Genomic DNA, 17,556 nt, shown 5'->3' with positions numbered 1-17,556 from the left:
GCTAGATGGGATAGATGTTGTGGATATGTTGGTCCAAAATTACCCTCAGAGGGAGACAAAACATATTTATTAGAGATCAAACAGGACAACTTTAGTGACAGTTTGATTACTATATTTGACATGTAAAATCATTGTGTTTTTCTCAAACTACTCGTATAGTATTCCCAAATAATTATTCTGGAAAGGACATTATAATGTAACACAAGTTAACCAATGGGACCCGTATCAAATATCCTGATTGTCAATATATCACAACAAATGGCATGTTTTGGGAAAGCAGCCATATGCTATTACTGTCTAATAATATGGGAAGTATTGCACTGTAAGATATTTCAGTGCCAGATTAGCCAGCCATGTAGAGCTTATAACATGTGAGGGATGACAAAGAATGTGACCCTCTCAAATGACAGCTATCGGTGGTGGCTCATAACATGTGGTGTCAGCGAACAACAATACTGTTCCCCATTACAGAACATGAAGCAGCAAGTTGGCGTTGACATGATTCTGACCACGTTTTGAAGTAGTACAGAAATCAACGTTGTCACCTTGCTAGCTGCTCACCCTCTATTCGAAGACTCAGGACATTGGATACCCCCAGATTTGATGGGAAAATAACACAAAAATGAATCGGCTGCTTTTTGTTTCTCATCTTCTCATCATTCTGGCAGGTAAAGCATATTCTAACCATGCCTGTTGGCTTACTGACTGTTCTTCTGTCGAATATAACATACTTTTCCCGGGATATTTTAGGTGGTAATCTATCCTAAACCAATATTTGAATATCTTACAAATCTATTTAATTCATGGGATATCTACATCAGATAATTTCTCATTGATTCTTGGTCATGCTTTATCCTTTAGTTAACTATAAGATTTCAAATCTTACTTGATGTATATTTTAGGTAAGCTAGTGACTGCTGGATATGCTGGAATAGTTTAAAAGGCATCCCGCATTAGGCTCTGATGATTGACAGGGGCATGTGTGCTTTATCTGTGTTTGACTCCACAAGTCGATTGTTTCGTGAAATACACTGTATATTTGTAGCCAATTTTCATAGATTTACCGTTTTGAATGTCTCAAAACGTCTTTCAAGCTCTCGGGGTACGTTCTTGAGCAAAATAGGTTTCATTTCAAGGGCAGGCAGGCAGGAAAATGAAATGGGATACCGCTCCGGCATGGGTCAAATATGTAGCGGAAATAGCGAGTGTCACGTCTGAAACACTATCTGTATTGACAGAGCTCTCATCTCCATCACCTCCAGCATCCCACGATGATAGTATACCACTGGTATATAACAGTGTATGATTCAAAGTAATTAAGGAAGGAAGGAATGAGGGAAGGAAGGAAGGAGGGAAGCCCTTTAATAATAAATATACTATTTGCACTTACATGAACCACTGTCTATCAGTCTTCTGATGCTGTAAACCCCAAACTGTACCATGCGAGCCATACACCAAGCTGTCTCTGTGTTCCTTGCAGGTTCTGCCTGGGGCTCTGATGATGAGACCCGTCTGGTGAAAACCCTGTTCACTGGCTACAACAAGGTGGTGCGTCCTGTCGCTCACTTCAAGGACCCAGTGGTGGTTACAGTTGGCCTGCAGCTCATTCAACTCATCAGTGTGGTAAGAAAGATATCACACCATCCCATATCAATCAATATTTATCATGCAATTCACATCACTGTCAAACACTATGTAGAAACTCAAATCAATTCTCTTTCTCTGCAGGATGAGGTCAACCAGATTGTTAACAGCAATGTTCGACTGAAACAGGTTTGTTTCTGCCATTTCCTGTATCAACATGGCAATATAAATATGAGATTAAAGTATTTTTCTTTCTGGCTATTTTGTAAGAGAGTAATGATAAGGAAGTTGTAAGTATGGATAATTAATAGAAGGAATTCCAGAATTATTTCTGAAGATACAGTAAACAATCCCTATAAACCGTTGATTTATATACATTTTAAAGAAACTGGAACAAAACATTATCTGGAAAAAATCCATGTTGAAATGATCACTTCTTTGTCAATTTCATCTGAATCCGACTTCATTTCAGGAACTTCAAATAGTCTATCTGAAATGTTCTTTGTATGCTCTTTGTACCTTGTACTGTCATTTTACAGCAATGGAAGGACGTGAACTTGCAATGGAATCCTGAGGATTACGGTGGAATCAAAAAGATAAGAGTGCCCTCCACTGACATTTGGCGCCCTGACCTCGTTCTCTATAACAAGTAAGATTCAGGCCATATTTGCATCAAATGTCTTTCTTTTTTTACCATTCTCTCACTGTGATAAAATGTCACCAGACAGACAGACTGGATGTCATGATGTTTCCCATCTTTCCCTGTGCATAGTGGGTAAGAGCTCACATAGCATCGGGCTAAATCTTGCTTCTATATCACAGGTTCCCCCCACACCATATGCCTGCGTCTGACACACTGCTGTTTCTCCCTGACAACCAGCTCCTATGCTACAGCAACCTGTACCAGTCTCAGCTCTGGTTGGTTGGCCTGTGTGGATGCTGTGATGGCAGGGCCATGCCAAGCCCCAGGCAGGGACGTCCCTCTGTGTTAACATTATATGCTGATGCCCGTGTTTGTGTGTGCCCACAGTGCTGATGGTGACTTTGCCATCGTTCACGAGACCAAAGTGCTGCTGGAGCACACTGGCATGATCACGTGGAACCCCCCTGCCATCTTCAAGAGCTACTGTGAGATCATCGTGCTGCACTTCCCCTTCGACCTGCAGAACTGCAGCATGAAGCTGGGTACATGGACCTATGATGGCAACTTGGTTGTCGTCAATCCCGTAATAATCATCATCACTATTTTGTCATATTTCTCTAATTGATCCCCTGTGTATCTCCTGTGATACAGCTGTGTATACACATACAGCCCAGTGCCGATTTGACATATTGTTCTAAGTCCCATTACAAAACACCCCACGTCCTAAAACCTTCCAATAAGGTTGTGCCGTTTCTGGTCAGTTGCTTCCTTATTACATTTTTATTACCTGTCTCCACCAGGACAGCGACCGTCCTGACCTGAGTAACTTCATGGAGAGTGGAGAGTGGGTGATGAAGGACTACCGCAGCTGGAAACACTGGGTGTACTATGCCTGCTGCCCAGACACGCCCTACTTGGACATCACCTACCACTTCCTGATGCTGCGGCTGCCCCTCTACTTCATCGTCAACGTCATCATCCCCTGCATGCTCTTCTCATTCCTCACTGGCCTCGTCTTCTATCTGCCCACTGACTCTGGTTGGTATTGCATCACTTCAATCCTTTCAGTTCTAAATCCCTTTTATTTTTCAAGTGGCTGAAGATTAACTGAAATATATGTTGTCATCATAGCCGCGACATTGATCGTTTACGTTGTGGTTGTGAAGTACCTGTATCAGCTGGTACAACTACACGCTGGTCCTCCTAACTGTCTCTTGGCTTCAGAAGTTCCTAGTAGCTACATTAGCTGTAACAGTGATGTGTCTCGGCTAGCATCTGGCCCTGTTCCCAGTGTTGAGGCCTGCCTCATTACCCAGAGACCCTGTGTGCTGCCATGTCTGTGAGCAGGCCTTTCCTTTCATGTATAATACATCTCTGGCTGCCTAACTCGGATAGGGCTGCTGCTACAGTATGATACTGTGGAGGGGCTGAGATGCAAAATGGAAGTCCTCTAGGTTTACTTATTTGACTGAACAGCAAAAACAACACATAGTTCACATTCTACTGTAGAATCTCTGTGAATAAGTTTTGGACACACACCCCAGCAGACGTGTGAAGAATAGCAGGAAATTGGCTTCTGGTTGTAAAGTTGTTCAACTAAAAATAACACATACTAGGATTTATATTGTGTCTGTTTGCTTACCTGAGGTTGTTTGTGTGTAAGCCTATGTGTAAGGAAGGCTACATGGGATGGGACAAATTAAACAACTAATTTCTTTGCACCTGCTTGTAGCTATGGTATAGGCAATATTGTTCAGGCTCCAACTCACAGTTCATTTGTTAAAAGCAGAATTCCTACCCATCTAGTGGAGGACTGAAAGAGAGGTTGGAGGAGCTCAATTGGACCAAGCCTATAAGAGTTGTGACAGAGGCTACTCCTCCCTGTGGTCAGAATGAGTTAGTGCCCCAAAGGGTGTGATGCCATTGACAGTCTCTCGCTATCAGTCTCTCTCTGAAGCTGCAGTGTGCAGCGATGCAGAAGATCAATTATCATAATGATCACCTCACTCACTTCACACCCTCTTGTAATTAATCTGAGAGAAGGGGACCAACCAGAGGGGGGATTAGCTCCCCAAGTCCTGAGATCAAATGACTATTTATTTATTGATTTTTTTTTCTTCATTTTTCAATTAAATTGTAACGGGTGTCACAGTTGAGTTGCACTGGAGCAATGCTGTGACTGTAGTATTTGCTTTACCCATTCTTACCTCGTTATTAACTGCTCTCACAGTGTTCAACAACAGTTCGATGTTATGAAGCACAGTTGTCTCCTTATGAGCAGGTGTTCAGTCTGTCATGAGCCTGGGTTCTCCACTGAACTGTTCAAAGCTGTCTGCGTGCTGTATGAATGACTGATTTAGTATGCGACAATTAGAAATGTGAAAATGATAACCTTATGTCACAACGGAACATAGTTTGCATCCCTCGCGAGCTCCAATTGTGCCTTTCTTCATAGATGTATGCTTCTGTATGCGTCTGCTTTTGCAGACCTGAGTTTTGTGAACATGTGTGTCCTCAGGTGAGAAGATGACTCTGAGTATCTCTGTCCTGCTGTCTCTGACTGTGTTCCTGCTGGTCATCGTTGAGCTCATCCCCTCCACATCCAGTGCTGTGCCGCTCATCGGGAAGTACATGCTCTTCACCATGGTTTTCGTCATTGCCTCCATCATCATCACTGTCATTGTCATCAACACCCACCACCGTTCCCCCAGCACTCACACCATGTCCCCCTGGGTTCGCAAGGTGGGAACAGCTGGTACATTTCTAACTATTCGTTTTTGAATTCTAAAAAACATATGAAGGGTCTTAGAGTTAAGTTAAATGTCTGCACTCACTACTGTAAGTCGCTCTGGATCAGAGCGTCTGCTAAATGGCTCAAATGTAAATGTTAAGTTTGAATAGCATGGTGCTTTGCTAACAATAACATTTGGGTCCATTTGCAATGTAAATGACATGACACAGCCAAAGGATGACTTGTGCATTCCGATTTGTGAATCTTATGAGTGTGTGAGAGTGTAGAAATGTATCTATTTTTAAGCATACAGTATTCACAAATTGTTCATGAAACAACATGGCAGACACACTGGTATCAAGTCTTCATAATAGTACCAACAAAAAAAGTGCCCTCCCCAGTACTGCCATCTAGTGACAGAATATAGATGACTGAAGTTGTTTACTGTATAACTGTATAGTTGACTGTATTTTCTGATTTGACCATGATATTGTTAAATTGAGGAGCCAGATAAGTGTCTGAATTTGGCACATTGTAGGTATTTTACCTCTCCTCAGTATAACTTCTGTTCTTATTTTTTCTTCGCAGATTTTCATTGACACCATTCCCAACCTCATGTTTTTCTCAACAATGAAACGTCCTGCAAAGGAGAAACAGGATAAAAACATCTATGGTGCTGACTTTGACATCTCAGACATCTCAGGCAAGCCCACCCCTACTGCAGTCACCTACCAGTCCCCCATCACCAAGAACCCCGACGTACGCAGTGCTATTGAGGGGGTGAAGTACATCGCTGAGACCATGAAATCTGATGAGGAGTCCAACAGTGTAAGACTCTGGAGTTCATTTCCATCCTTCCCACAGATTTCTCCTTAAAGTATCCGTTTACATGTTTCTAATTACTCTCCTCTTTTCCCAGGCCGCTGAAGAGTGGAAGTTTGTAGCCATGGTGCTGGATCACATTCTGCTGTGTGTGTTCATGGGGGTGTGTATCATTGGCACACTGGGGGTGTTCGCAGGCCGTCTCATTGAGCTGAGCATGACGCCCTAGAGGTCTGCGGTGTGTCATGTATAGTGCCAGACGTTTTAATTGACCTGACCAGGAAAAACCTCTGGGCCTAAGTGACTCTAAAAGTCAAATATTGCTGTGTGAAGACTTGCTTGCTGCTGTTTTTGACCCTCCTGTTCACAGTATAAACATGCATTATTATTGGGTGGTTTTCAATTTGTCACACCCTGATCTGTTTCACCTGTCTTTGTGATTGTCTCTACCCCCCTCCAGGTGTCGTCCATCTTCCCCATTATCCCCTGTTCTCTGTTTGTCTGTTGCCAGTTTGTTTTCTTTTGTCAAGCTTACCAGCAGTTTTCCTTCTGCTCCTGTCGCTCGATTGTTCCTGTTTCCTAGTTGACCATTCTGTCTGCCCCTGACCCTGCCTGCTGTCCTGTATCTTTGCCCCACCTATCTGGATTACTTACCTCTGCTAGCCCTTGACCTGCCTTTTGCATGCCCCTGTTCTATTAATAAACTGTTGTTACTTCGACTTTGTCTGGGTCTTACCTGAAACATACAATTAGCTCAGATTGCTGGGTGCATGCATGTTTATCCATATTTTCACTAATGTGTGTTAATTTTCGAGCAGTTGAGCCACATTCTAATCAAGTTGATTGTAATCAAGGTATTTGTTCTAGTTCCTCAATGCATTTTTTAATATGTTTTCATGAATCTATAATTCAGTATTTAATAAATAAAGTCCATGCTTGACCCTGGTAGTCAATTTTCTATATCTGTATACTAAGTTGGATTTTGTGCATACTTTGGATAAAAGAAAAATCCTTATTGACAAGTGAAAGAACAATCAACGCTAGAGAAAATGCAATAGCATCTCAACAGTACTGCTGCATGTGGAACGTTGAGGTCTGAATACTACAAAAGACTGAATTTTGACCACGTGATAGCCCCATGTGCAACATTCGGCTAAATCGTTTCCCCCTGGTCCCCCCATGTAGTCTAATGTGATTGGTGAAGTAGTTTGCTGTCAAAACAAGAAGGAAATTGCGGGGTGTTGCGACATAGAGAGAGAGATACCGGTAGGTTGTCTTGTATTTTAATATTTTTTACGGTCAGTTGTCAACGGGTCTAAATAGCACCCCGTATATTGGCATTTGGCAAACTAGCGTGTCATGTTTTCACCTATTTATAAATAGCGCACGTACTAACTGGCTAGAGTTAGGTGAATTGGCTAGCTAACTAACATTTACATTTAAGTCATTTTTTAACTAACGTTAGGTTATTTAGTTAGCCAACCCTCTCGAACTCCATGCCTTGATTATCTGTAAGTACTGGTAGCTAGCTACGTTAGTTGTCTTTTTAAAGAATGGCGCTCTATTTTTCATCAAGCTAATAGCGATGCTAGCCATTTTTTTGTTTTACCATACATACATTAGCTCAGATTGCTGGGTGCATGCCTGTTTATCCATGTTTTCACTAACGTGTATTATAGAACAGTTGATATGTATTTTTACAAAATGTGTAAGTGATACGTTGTATCTAGCATTTTACGTTGTGAGAAGGATACATCGCTACAAAGTAGCTACTGTAATAGACTGTTTACGAGTTTATGCTTAACGTTGACGTTACATCTAGAAACCCCGGTAAATGGTGGTTATACCTTGGCGTCAGGACTCAACTTCGTGAGTCTGTTGGGACATTCAGTGGGCTGAAAGGTTCACCTATGTAACTACCATGTATAAATGGTTCAAATCGAAATCTAATAAAATGTTGTTTGGCACATGTGCCGAATACAACAGTGCTAACTAAGTTACGAGCCGTTTTAGAGACGCCAAATTGAAATTGTAGTTTGACTGTTCTCCAAGTATTTTAGATTTTCAGTAACTGGTAGTGACACCAGCAACCCCATCAGCTTGGCCAGGCATGAGAGCTGATATCTGAGGATTTAAACCACCAGCGCCACAATGGATGTCCCTGCCATCAGTAACAACCTCAACCTTTCAAATGGGGACTTGGATCCCTCGGACACCCCTCCCACCATGTCCATTGACAAGCTCTTCCCAGCACTCCTGGAGTGCTTTGGGATCATCTTGTGTGGCTATATTGCTGGTCGAGCGAACATCATCACATCCACACAGGCCAAAGGATTGGGGAACTTTGTGTCCAAGTTTGCCCTCCCAGCATTGCTCTTTAAGAACATGGTACTCTTGGACTTTGGGAATGTCATCTGGCCATTTTTGTGGAGTATTCTCATTGCCAAGGTGTCTGTGTTTTTCATTGTGTGTGTGATTACACTACTGGTTGCCAGTCCTGACACTCGCTTCAGCAAAGCTGGCCTATTCTCCATCTTTGCTACTCAAAGCAATGACTTTGCTTTGGGATACCCGATTGGTGAGTCTTTCCATCCGTTCAGTTTCAGTCCTTTTAAAATTGATAGTCTCCTGGCAGAACCTCAGAACAAAGGAAATATGTCTTTATGTCATACTTTAAAATCTTGTTGGTTTGTGACAAAAAGTTTGATTCACTCTGCTCTCCTCCCTAAAAGGGAACTTCCTGAACTGTACCTTTCTTCACAGTTGAGGCCTTGTACAAGAACACACACCCAGAGTATCTACAGTACATTTACCTGGTAGCACCAGTGTCCCTCATGCTTCTCAACCCCATTGGGTTTGCCTTCTGTGAGATCCAGAAGTGGAGGGATCAGAGAGACCGGCAGCAGAGCAAACTCCAGATAGTGGGTGTGGTCATCCTGCAGGTTCTGAAGAACCCCATGGTCTTCATGGTTGTTATTGGCATTATCTTCCACTTCATCCTGGATCAGAAGATCCCTGCTTTCATGGAGCAGTTTGTGGACGGCCTGGCCAACTCTTTTGGAGGAGCAGCTCTGTTCTACTTGGGCCTCTCCATGGTGGGCCAGTTGGGGAAGCTCACCAGGTCCACGGTTGTAGCCCTTATCCTGCTCATCACAGCAAAACTGTGAGTGTTTACAGGGATTTATGATGGATTGTTTTGAGTTTAAGAATGTTAAGTTAGATTATTACACATGTAGGCTTCTATTATTTAATATTCATAATAGCCTACAGTTCATACACATTCATACTGCACTTAAAAACACACTGTAGACATAGTGTCAGGACATGAGACCACATCTCCTTGTAATTAAGTGTTATGTGTTCTGTGTACTGTTATTGACTCAGAGATAACTGGATTCGTATTGGTCTGCTACACACCAGGCAACCTTGGCACATGACTACCATTTTTGTTTTGTGTAATACAAGCATTCTTGAATACTGGCACCCATCCACGTTTCAGTATTTTTGACCTTGAAACCTTTATTTATTCTCATGCAATCTTGAAGGGGGGATCTGCATTTCAAACGATAACAAAGCGGAAACCCCACCACTGTTTTGGTAAAGGGCTGAGGGCTGTCTAGACTGTCTCAAAATGGGCAGCCTACAGAGAACAAGAGACAATAAACCGTCCTAAATGAAAAGCTGCTCTCTGTGTTTTACTAGCATCGTGATGCCTTGAAGACGTTAAACTGAGGCAACATTATAGGAGGAAGTAAGCCTCAAGTCCATGACAATGGAGTAGGCTAAAGCACAAACAGATCTGGGACCAGGCTACGAGCCAGACCCTTGAAAATATAGTCTCTTCCTTCTTACCTGATGATTCCTTGTGAATGAATCAGGCATTTATCTTGTAACATTTTGTGACCGCAACATTACAATGAAACCTAACAACGTGTTTGATCTTCCGGAGGTTGGTGATGCCGTTGATCTGTCGAGAGACTGTGGAGCTGCTGGACGCTGACAACACCAGCTCTAGTCTCGAACACTCCAGTCTCTCCAACTATGCCTTCCTCTATGGAGTCTTCCCTAGTGCCCCCAGTGTGGCCATCTATGCTGCTCACTATAACATGGAGCTACAAGTTGTAAGTCATCTACTCTCTCCTATATGGATAGAAGTGTATGTCATATGAAGACATGGACAGTGTCACATTTTTCTTGTGTATTGTTTTCTAACAGGTTACCTCAGGGATGGTAATAAGCACGTTTCTCTCAGCTCCCATTATGTATGTTTCTGCTTGGTTGCTGACAATACCATGGATGGACCCTAAGCCATTGATGGATTCTCTGCAGAATGTCAGCTTTAATGTCAGCATCATCAGCTTAGTTGCACTGGTGAGTTTTCCCCCTGCCTCCCATCATTATCAAAGAACTATCATTGACTGCAATCTTTACTTTTCAACTGGCTTTGTGCTGGTTATTTTATTTCAGGCAGGGTGGTCGGACTTCAGGAAATTATAACCTACAAGCAGGTGTTGATTGTACTAAAGCTTCTTTTCACATTATCTCATTCATATTGTGTTATTTGGGGGCAGTTGGGAGGGACAGTAGTTATCAGGTGATATTGTTAGATGATACTGTCTAGACTAGGCTACGTTGATTCAGTCTATGAACAGTAGGGGTGGAGATATGACTTGCAACCAGGCAGTTCAAAGTCATCAGCAGGATGTCTCTGTCTGGTGCCAATGATATGATACTTGAGGCTTACTTCCTCCTATAATGTTGCCCCAGTTTAACTTCAAGGCAACACGGCGCTAGTAAAACACAGAGCAGCTTTTCATTTAGGACAGTTTATTTTCTCTTGTTCTCTCTAGGCTGCCCATTTTTTGACAGTCTAGACTGGTCATATGACCTTTCTTATAACCTGTGATGTCGTTTCACTGAATGTTACTGCTCTCGAATGCATGTGGTGTTTATTGGGACCTGAGATGATGAAATTGCCATTGCAGTTTACATAAGTATGCTATCCTTTTCTGTATGGTATGTGTAGACAAGCATATCTAATGCTGAGATCTCTTATCTCTTTGTTACAGGCTTGGACAGTTACTGTCATGTTCCTGAGTAAGAAATTTAAGAGACTACCTCACATGTTCACCGTCAACCTGTTCTTGGCACAGGCAAGGCTTGCCTTTTGAATATCTGTTAGTTTTCACAAAAACATCCATCCCATATGCATATTGTATCAGTATGTCCATTGAATAATGTTGTACATATCATATTGTCCATAGTACCAAGCCGAATTAGCAATATCACTGTCTAAATGTCGCTTTAGGATTGCGCGCTGCTGTCTATTGACGTTTTGCCTCTCCGTGCGTCCAGATTCTAACTTGTGTTAGCATGGTCATGTGGAACTTTGTCGTGAGACAAGACCGCTTCATTGGACACGTGTTGACATTCACACTGTTGTACGGCTCACTGTACAGTACTTATGTATGGCCAGGTATGTCTGTCACACACACACAACTGTCAACATTTTATAATACCACCCTTTTCTCTTATAGTATGATTTTGTGTTGGTATGTTAACATTCTGTGATTTTTTTTAAATGTGAATGGTGCGGTGTTTAGCAATGATTCTCTCACCATAGAGTCCATGTTTCTTTGTTTTAGGTCTGATAGCACTTTCCCTTGTGTTGATGAAGAGAGGTGGTGAGCTGAAGGTTGCGCCAGGCTTCCTGGTGATTGCAGGCTGGGGGTGAGTCATGAGCTTTCCACTGAATAATTGAATTATTGGAAACCAAGGGACCTTTTTTGTTGAATCTGCTGCTCAAACACAGTTCGTATGTGATGTCAACAGAGTCCCAGCCCTTGTGGCAGCAGTGCTCCTCGTAACTGGGGAGAGGATGCCCGACACCATCGATTCGGCTTTCTTTTATGGAAGACCGCAGGTGAGACCGACTGGGGAAAGAAGACGGCACCTCCCATAGAACATGACCTCATCATCCTGACCTTCTCTTTGTGTCTTCTGCAGATCATCTGCACCTCTGTTGTGCTTGCCTTCAGCATAGTGCTGGGCGGGTGCTCTTTGGTGGGCCTCCGTCGAGGCACGTGGGACTCAATGTACCATGTCCTGGAGAGAGACTCTATGCTAGGCACTATTGAGGATCTGAGGCTCCCGACTGGCCCAGATACCCAAACTATCCCAGATATCCGTGACATGTTTGAGCCAGCCGGAACTGGAAGCATCAACATCGGTATATGTTAGCTGGATTTATGTCTTGTATATAATACTAGTTAATTAAGTATATGATACGGATGACATTTTTTCTTATGGGGTATTGTGTGTAGATTGACGAGGAACATTTTTATTTAATCAATTTTAGAGTAAGGTTGTAACGTAACAAAATGTGGAAAAAGGAAGGGGTCTGAATACTTTCTGAATGCACTGTAAATACAAAAGTATGTAGACACCCCTTCAAATTAGAAGATTCGGCTATTTCATCCACACCCGTTGCTGACAGGTGTATAAAATCGAGCACACAGCCATGCAATCTCTATAGACAAACATTGACAGTAGAATGGCCTTACTGAAGAGCTCGGTGACTTTCAACGTGGCATCGTTATAGGATGCCACCTTTCCAACAAGTCTGTTAGTCAAATTTCTGCCCTGCTAGAGCTGCTCCGGTCAACTGTAAATGCTGTTATTATGAAGTGGAAACTTCTAGGAGCAACAACGGCTCAGCGGCGAAGTGGTAGGCCACACAAGCTCACAGAACGGGACCGCCGAGTGCTGAAGCGCTTGGCGCATAAAAATCGGCTGTCCTCGGTTGCAACACTCACTACCGAGTTCCAAACTGCCTCTGGAAGTAACGTCAGCACAAGAACTGTTCGTCGGGATGGGTTTCCGTGGCCAAGCTGCTGCACACAAGTCTACGATCACCATGTGCAATGCCAAGTGTCGGCTGGAGTGATGTGAATAGCTCCACCATTGGACTCTGGATCAGTGGAAATACTTTCTCTGGAGTGATTAATCACGCTTCACCATCTGGCAGTCCGACAGACAAATCTGGGTTTGCGGATGCCAGGCGAACACTACAATAGTGCCAGCTTGAAAGTTTGGTGGAGGAATAATGGTCTGGGGCTGTTATTTATGGTTCGGGCAAGGACCCTTAGTTCCAATGATAGGAAATCTTAACGCTACTGCATACAATGACATTCTAGACGATTCTATGCTTCCAACTTTGGGGCAACAGTTTGGGGACGGCCCTTTCCTGTTTCAGCATGACAATGCTCCTGTGTGCACAAAGCGAGGTCCATACAGAAATGATTTGTTGTGATCTGTGTGGAAGAACTTGACTGGCCTGCACAGAGCCCTGACCTCAACCCCATCAAACACCTTTGGGATGAATTGGAACAACGATTGCGAGCCAGGCCTAATCGCCCAACAGCAGTGCCTGACCTCACTAATGCTCTTGTGGAAGCAAGTCCCTGCAGCAATGTGGCGGCTTGTGGGGCGGCAGGTAGCCTAGTGGTTAGAGCGTTGGGCCACTAACCGAAAGGTTGCTGGATCGAATCCTCGAGCTGACAAGGTACAAATCTGTCGTTCTGCCCCAGAACAAGGCAGTTACCCGGTAGGCTGTCATTGTAAATAAGAATTTGTTCTTAACTGACTTGCCTAGTTAAATAAAGGTTAAATTATTATTTTTTTAAATCCAACATCTAGTGGAAAGCCTTCCCTGAAGAGTGAAGGCTGTTACAGCAGCAAAGGGGGCACCAACTCCATGATTTTGGAATGAGATGTTTGATGAGCATGTGTCCACATACTTTTGGTAATGCAGTGTATCAGTCATCACCCTGTGGGTCACTAACAGTGTGTCTGCTCTGTGGCCTCCCTCAGGACCGTGTGAGACTGGCTGTGAGTCGCCAGGCTGTCTACTGGCCCAGGAGGAGCAGCAGGTGGCTGACAGACAGGTGGCCCGCCATGTGCTCTTATGCCTGCTACTGATCGTCAGCCTACTAGCTGTGAGTGACTGACTCACTATTACAGAATGACGCTGAGACTGTTACTAAACCCTATTGTACTTTACTGACCTATAATTTTCTTTACTGTAATGTGCTGTCCAATTTTGTGAAACAGAGGTCTTTGATTGGTTTAGATTTGGACTGACAAAATGTCAACTACTTTTTGACGTCCATGGACATCCGGTGTCCGTCTGTGCTCAGTGGTTGAGGACATTGGTTACAGTAAATGGAAAGCGAGGGGCCTCGTGGATGGGTGTCAGTAAGAGCCGGGAGAGGTGACATTAACCCAATGAGTCCCACCGCAATGCCGACACGATTTGGACTTCTAACCCCTTTTAAACATTGGGGGTTTGAACTACAGACTTCTTGGTTGTACCATTTGGATTAATCCATTAATCTGTGATAAAAAAAAAAAATGTAGAGTCCGAATGGTTTCAGATACAAATTTATTAAAAGCTATCTATGAAAAGCTGAGGCTCTCGCGCACACACACACACACATTTTACTCTATAACACTCAAGCTACACAAGAGTTGTCAGAAGGTATGGGGTTCTTCTAGAAGATCATAGAAAATCCAAGGACAGTGTCTGTAATACTGTAATAAGCTCAAATAGTTGCTGTCACAAACTCCAATCTCCACACAGTTGTCACTGACTAGTTTGATATCCCACTGAACAAACCATTTCTGTACTTAAGAGCAATCATATAAATTCATTTTTTATCAGGTTTTTGCTTTGCCGGACCTTTAATTTAACTTTTTTTTAACCTTTATTTAACTAGGCAAGTCGGTTAACAAATTCTTATTTACAATGACGGCCTAACCTGGACAACGCTGGGCCAATTGTGCTCCGCCATATGATACTCCCAATCACGGCCGGTTGTGATACAGCCTGGAATCGAACCAGGGTCCGTAGTAACACCTCTAGCACTGAGATGCAGCGCCTTCGACCGCTGCGCCACTCGGGAGCCCTTTATTGACGTGTTTCTTTAAAACTCATGAATGCAACTGTTTATCATTGTTTTGTGTTCTACTTGTTATCCTGAAAGTGAATTTTCATTATCCTCCCTCATGAGAGAGAGCGATTTGAATATATCTTAAAGATATGGGTTTTTTTTTATGCAAAATGAGAAGACACTAGGCAATATTTCACAAAATTAAATGTAAATGTTGATATTAGTTGGTAAGGGTCTTAAAGGGATAGTTCACCCAAATTCCAAAATGACATATTGGTTTCCATACCCTGTACGCACTAAGCAGTCTATGGACAAGCTATGACATCAATCCCTGCATTGGTTTAGTTTCCTTGGCACTGTTTCCACATTCTAACGTTTTAGCATTTGTGGCACAAATCCATTCAAGTCATGGGACTGATATTAGCATTTTTTTGCACATGTTCAGAACATCTATAAGTGACTTTGTTAAGCTTCACAATAATTTTTAGATACTTTCGGGTGATTTGGACATAATGCGTGAAAAATGTAATATCGGTACCATGACTTGTATGTGATTAGTGCCACATGGAAACAGTCCCAGGGCAACTTAACCAAAGCATGGATTGCTTTCATACCTTGTCCATAGACTGCTTACAGGGTAAGGAAACCAATGTGTAAATTTGGGTAAACTTTCCTGTTAACTTCAACAGTGTGTTTTGATGTTTTTCTAATACCTTTTTTAAGGTTTGACCAGAAATCAAAGCCTTCGCTTATTCCTAATTTTAGGAAGAATGATTGGAAAATGTATATGCCTTCATTTCTCAAAAATATCCTCTTAGCTTTCATTTTGACACCAAATTTGTGGTGCTCCTATGAACTTCACATATTGGCGCTCATGGGTCCTTTTACATGGAAATGGCCTTGTGCGACAGAGCCTGTATGTTGAGTTTTTTTTACGGCTGTCCGTCCTGTCCTTCAATTTTGGGCAAGTGTGACAATCCTTGTTTCAATCTCTCTCTCCCCTGTTCTAGAACCTGTCCAGCTGTCTGTGGTGGCTCTTTAGTCGAGTTCCTGGGAGACTTTACTTAGAGCTGCAGTTCTTCTGTGCTGTGGTCAACTATGGACAGGTACCGTACATATAGGTCTCCATAGACACATTGGGATTTGGAGCCACTGTATTTACTCAACGGTGGCGGTGTTTACATATGTGTTTTGCTGTTCTCAGGGCTTCATCTCGTTCGGGCTTTTTGGGCTGGACAAACATTTGATAATACTGCCATTTAAAAAGAAGTAAGAGGCTCACTGACATGCATTTCATATGATCGAGTAGTGAGCAGTGTATTGAATAAGAAGCCTTGAATACTTTTTTTTGGACCTGTGCCCAGGATATCCTGTCTGTGGCATAGAAGGAAGCCAGAAGAGCAGCCTCAACTGGTTGTATCTGATGACATCATGATGACCTGCACTCAGTTCATCAGATACCACAAAGAGCAGTGTGTCCGGGACATTGTCCAGCAGAAGAGGTGAGGGGTCAATTAGTCAACTTACAGGGCTGCTCTGCTCAGGGATTCAATAGACCCTCTGCTTTTACTGTGCACCCGCTGTGTATTTCCTAAAACGGCTCACAGTATATATGAAACCTCCCATATTATGCAGTAATTCACACAAGCTTACGATTGGACAGTCTGACACAGTTTGTGTAACAACTGTATTATACCCATTGATCATCACTAATATGAATACATTGTTTTGCATGAGTTTTGGTGCATGGGTTGTGTTGAGCACTTCTCTCTTGCGTTTGTTTCAGTGTGCCATCCTAGCTACAGTTCCTATAGAAAGTATTCACACCCTTTACTTTTCCCACATTTTGTTTTGTTACAGCCTGAATGTAAAATGGATTATATTGAGAGATTTTTTTTTTTTGTCACTGGCCTACAACCAAGACCCCATTAATGTCAAGGTGGAATTTTAGTATTACATTTATTTTTTTTATGTCTTGAGTCCATAAGTATTCAACCCCTTTTTATGAAAAGCCTAAATAAGTTCAGCAGTGAACATCTGCTTAACAAGTTACATAAGTTGCATGGACTAACTCTGTGTGCAATAATAGTGTTTAACATGATTTTTAAATGACTACCTCATCGCTGTACCCCACACATGCATACATACAATTATTAAGGTCCCTGTCGAGCAGTGAATTTCAAACAGGTTCAACCACAAAGACCAGGAAGGTTTTCCAATGCCCTGCAAAGAAGGGCACCTATTGGTAAATGTTATTTTTAATTTTTAAAGCAGCCATTGAATATCCCTTTGAGCATGGTGAACTACAAAGATGCAGGCGTCCTTCCTAACTCATTTGCCGGAGAGGAAGAAAACCGCTAAGCAATTTTACCATGAGGCCAATGTTGACTTTAAAACAGTTAGTTTAATGGCTTTTGACAGGAGAACTGAGGATGGATTAACAACATTGTAGTTACTCCACAATATTAACCTAATTGACAGAGTGAAAAGAAGGAAGCCTGTACAGAATAAAAAATATTCAAAAACATGCATCCTGTTTGCAACAAGGCACTAAAGTAATACTGCAAAAAATGTGGCAAAGCAATTCACTTTTTGTCCTGAATACAACGTGTTATGTCAAAGTGCAATACAACAGATTGCTTAGTACCATTCTCCATATTTTCAAGCATAGTGGTGGCTGCATCATGTTATGGATTTGCTTGTAATCATTAGGGACTCTGGATAAAAAATAAACTGAATGGCACTAAGCACAGGCAAAATCCTAGAGGAAAAACTGTTTGTCTGCTTTCCACCAGACACTGGGACATGAATTAAGCTTTCAGCAG

The 17,556-nt window shown here is 42.5% G+C and overlaps 2 protein-coding genes across 5 annotated transcripts in view; both read left to right on the top strand.

Moving 5' to 3' along the window:
- The first annotated feature begins 433 nt into the window (after window positions 1-433).
- LOC115115434 (acetylcholine receptor subunit alpha-like) lies at window positions 434-6,721 on the top strand. The gene is made up of 9 exons (XM_029643921.2): window positions 434-668; window positions 1,481-1,623; window positions 1,729-1,773; window positions 2,124-2,233; window positions 2,615-2,810; window positions 3,028-3,265; window positions 4,746-4,969; window positions 5,547-5,786; window positions 5,878-6,721. Exons 1-9 carry the CDS (start codon window positions 623-625, stop codon window positions 6,007-6,009), a joined length of 1,374 nt encoding a protein of 457 aa, XP_029499781.1. The 5' UTR covers window positions 434-622; the 3' UTR covers window positions 6,010-6,721.
- Window positions 6,722-6,934: 213 nt separating this feature from the next.
- Window positions 6,935-17,556, top strand: part of LOC115109235 (lysosomal cholesterol signaling protein-like) — a 110,347-nt gene continuing 99,725 nt past the window's right edge. The window contains exons 1-14 of one of the 4 annotated variants that reach the window (XM_065012709.1): window positions 6,935-7,046; window positions 7,833-8,358; window positions 8,544-8,943; window positions 9,730-9,901; window positions 9,996-10,151; window positions 10,850-10,933; window positions 11,136-11,256; window positions 11,426-11,510; window positions 11,613-11,703; window positions 11,787-12,009; window positions 13,653-13,777; window positions 15,742-15,837; window positions 15,936-16,000; window positions 16,096-16,233. In XM_065012709.1, the coding sequence (XP_064868781.1) occupies window positions 7,932-8,358; window positions 8,544-8,943; window positions 9,730-9,901; window positions 9,996-10,151; window positions 10,850-10,933; window positions 11,136-11,256; window positions 11,426-11,510; window positions 11,613-11,703; window positions 11,787-12,009; window positions 13,653-13,777; window positions 15,742-15,837; window positions 15,936-16,000; window positions 16,096-16,233 (2,183 nt within the window). In that variant the 5' untranslated portion in view covers window positions 6,935-7,046; window positions 7,833-7,931. The other 3 variants (XM_029633948.2, XM_029633931.2, XM_029633941.2) reach the window with 3 other exon arrangements.

This window comes from Oncorhynchus nerka, linkage group LG3 (assembly GCF_034236695.1).
Source record: "Oncorhynchus nerka isolate Pitt River linkage group LG3, Oner_Uvic_2.0, whole genome shotgun sequence".
NCBI lineage: Eukaryota > Metazoa > Chordata > Actinopteri > Salmoniformes > Salmonidae > Oncorhynchus > Oncorhynchus nerka.
The sequence above is the reverse complement of the archived record's forward strand: the minus strand, read 5'-3'. Positions and strand labels throughout refer to the sequence as shown.

Bases quoted from the DNA above. Each gene is read 5' to 3' on its own strand.
- LOC115115434 (XM_029643921.2), top strand. From the start codon at position 623: ATGAATCGGCTGCTTTTTGTTTCTCATCTTCTCATCATTCTGGCAG. The intron at 3,266-4,745 runs GTTGGTATTGCA...GTGTGTCCTCAG, and splicing joins CTATCTGCCCACTGACTCTG to GTGAGAAGATGACTCTGAGT. The intron at 4,970-5,546 runs GTGGGAACAGCT...TTTTCTTCGCAG, and splicing joins TGTCCCCCTGGGTTCGCAAG to ATTTTCATTGACACCATTCC.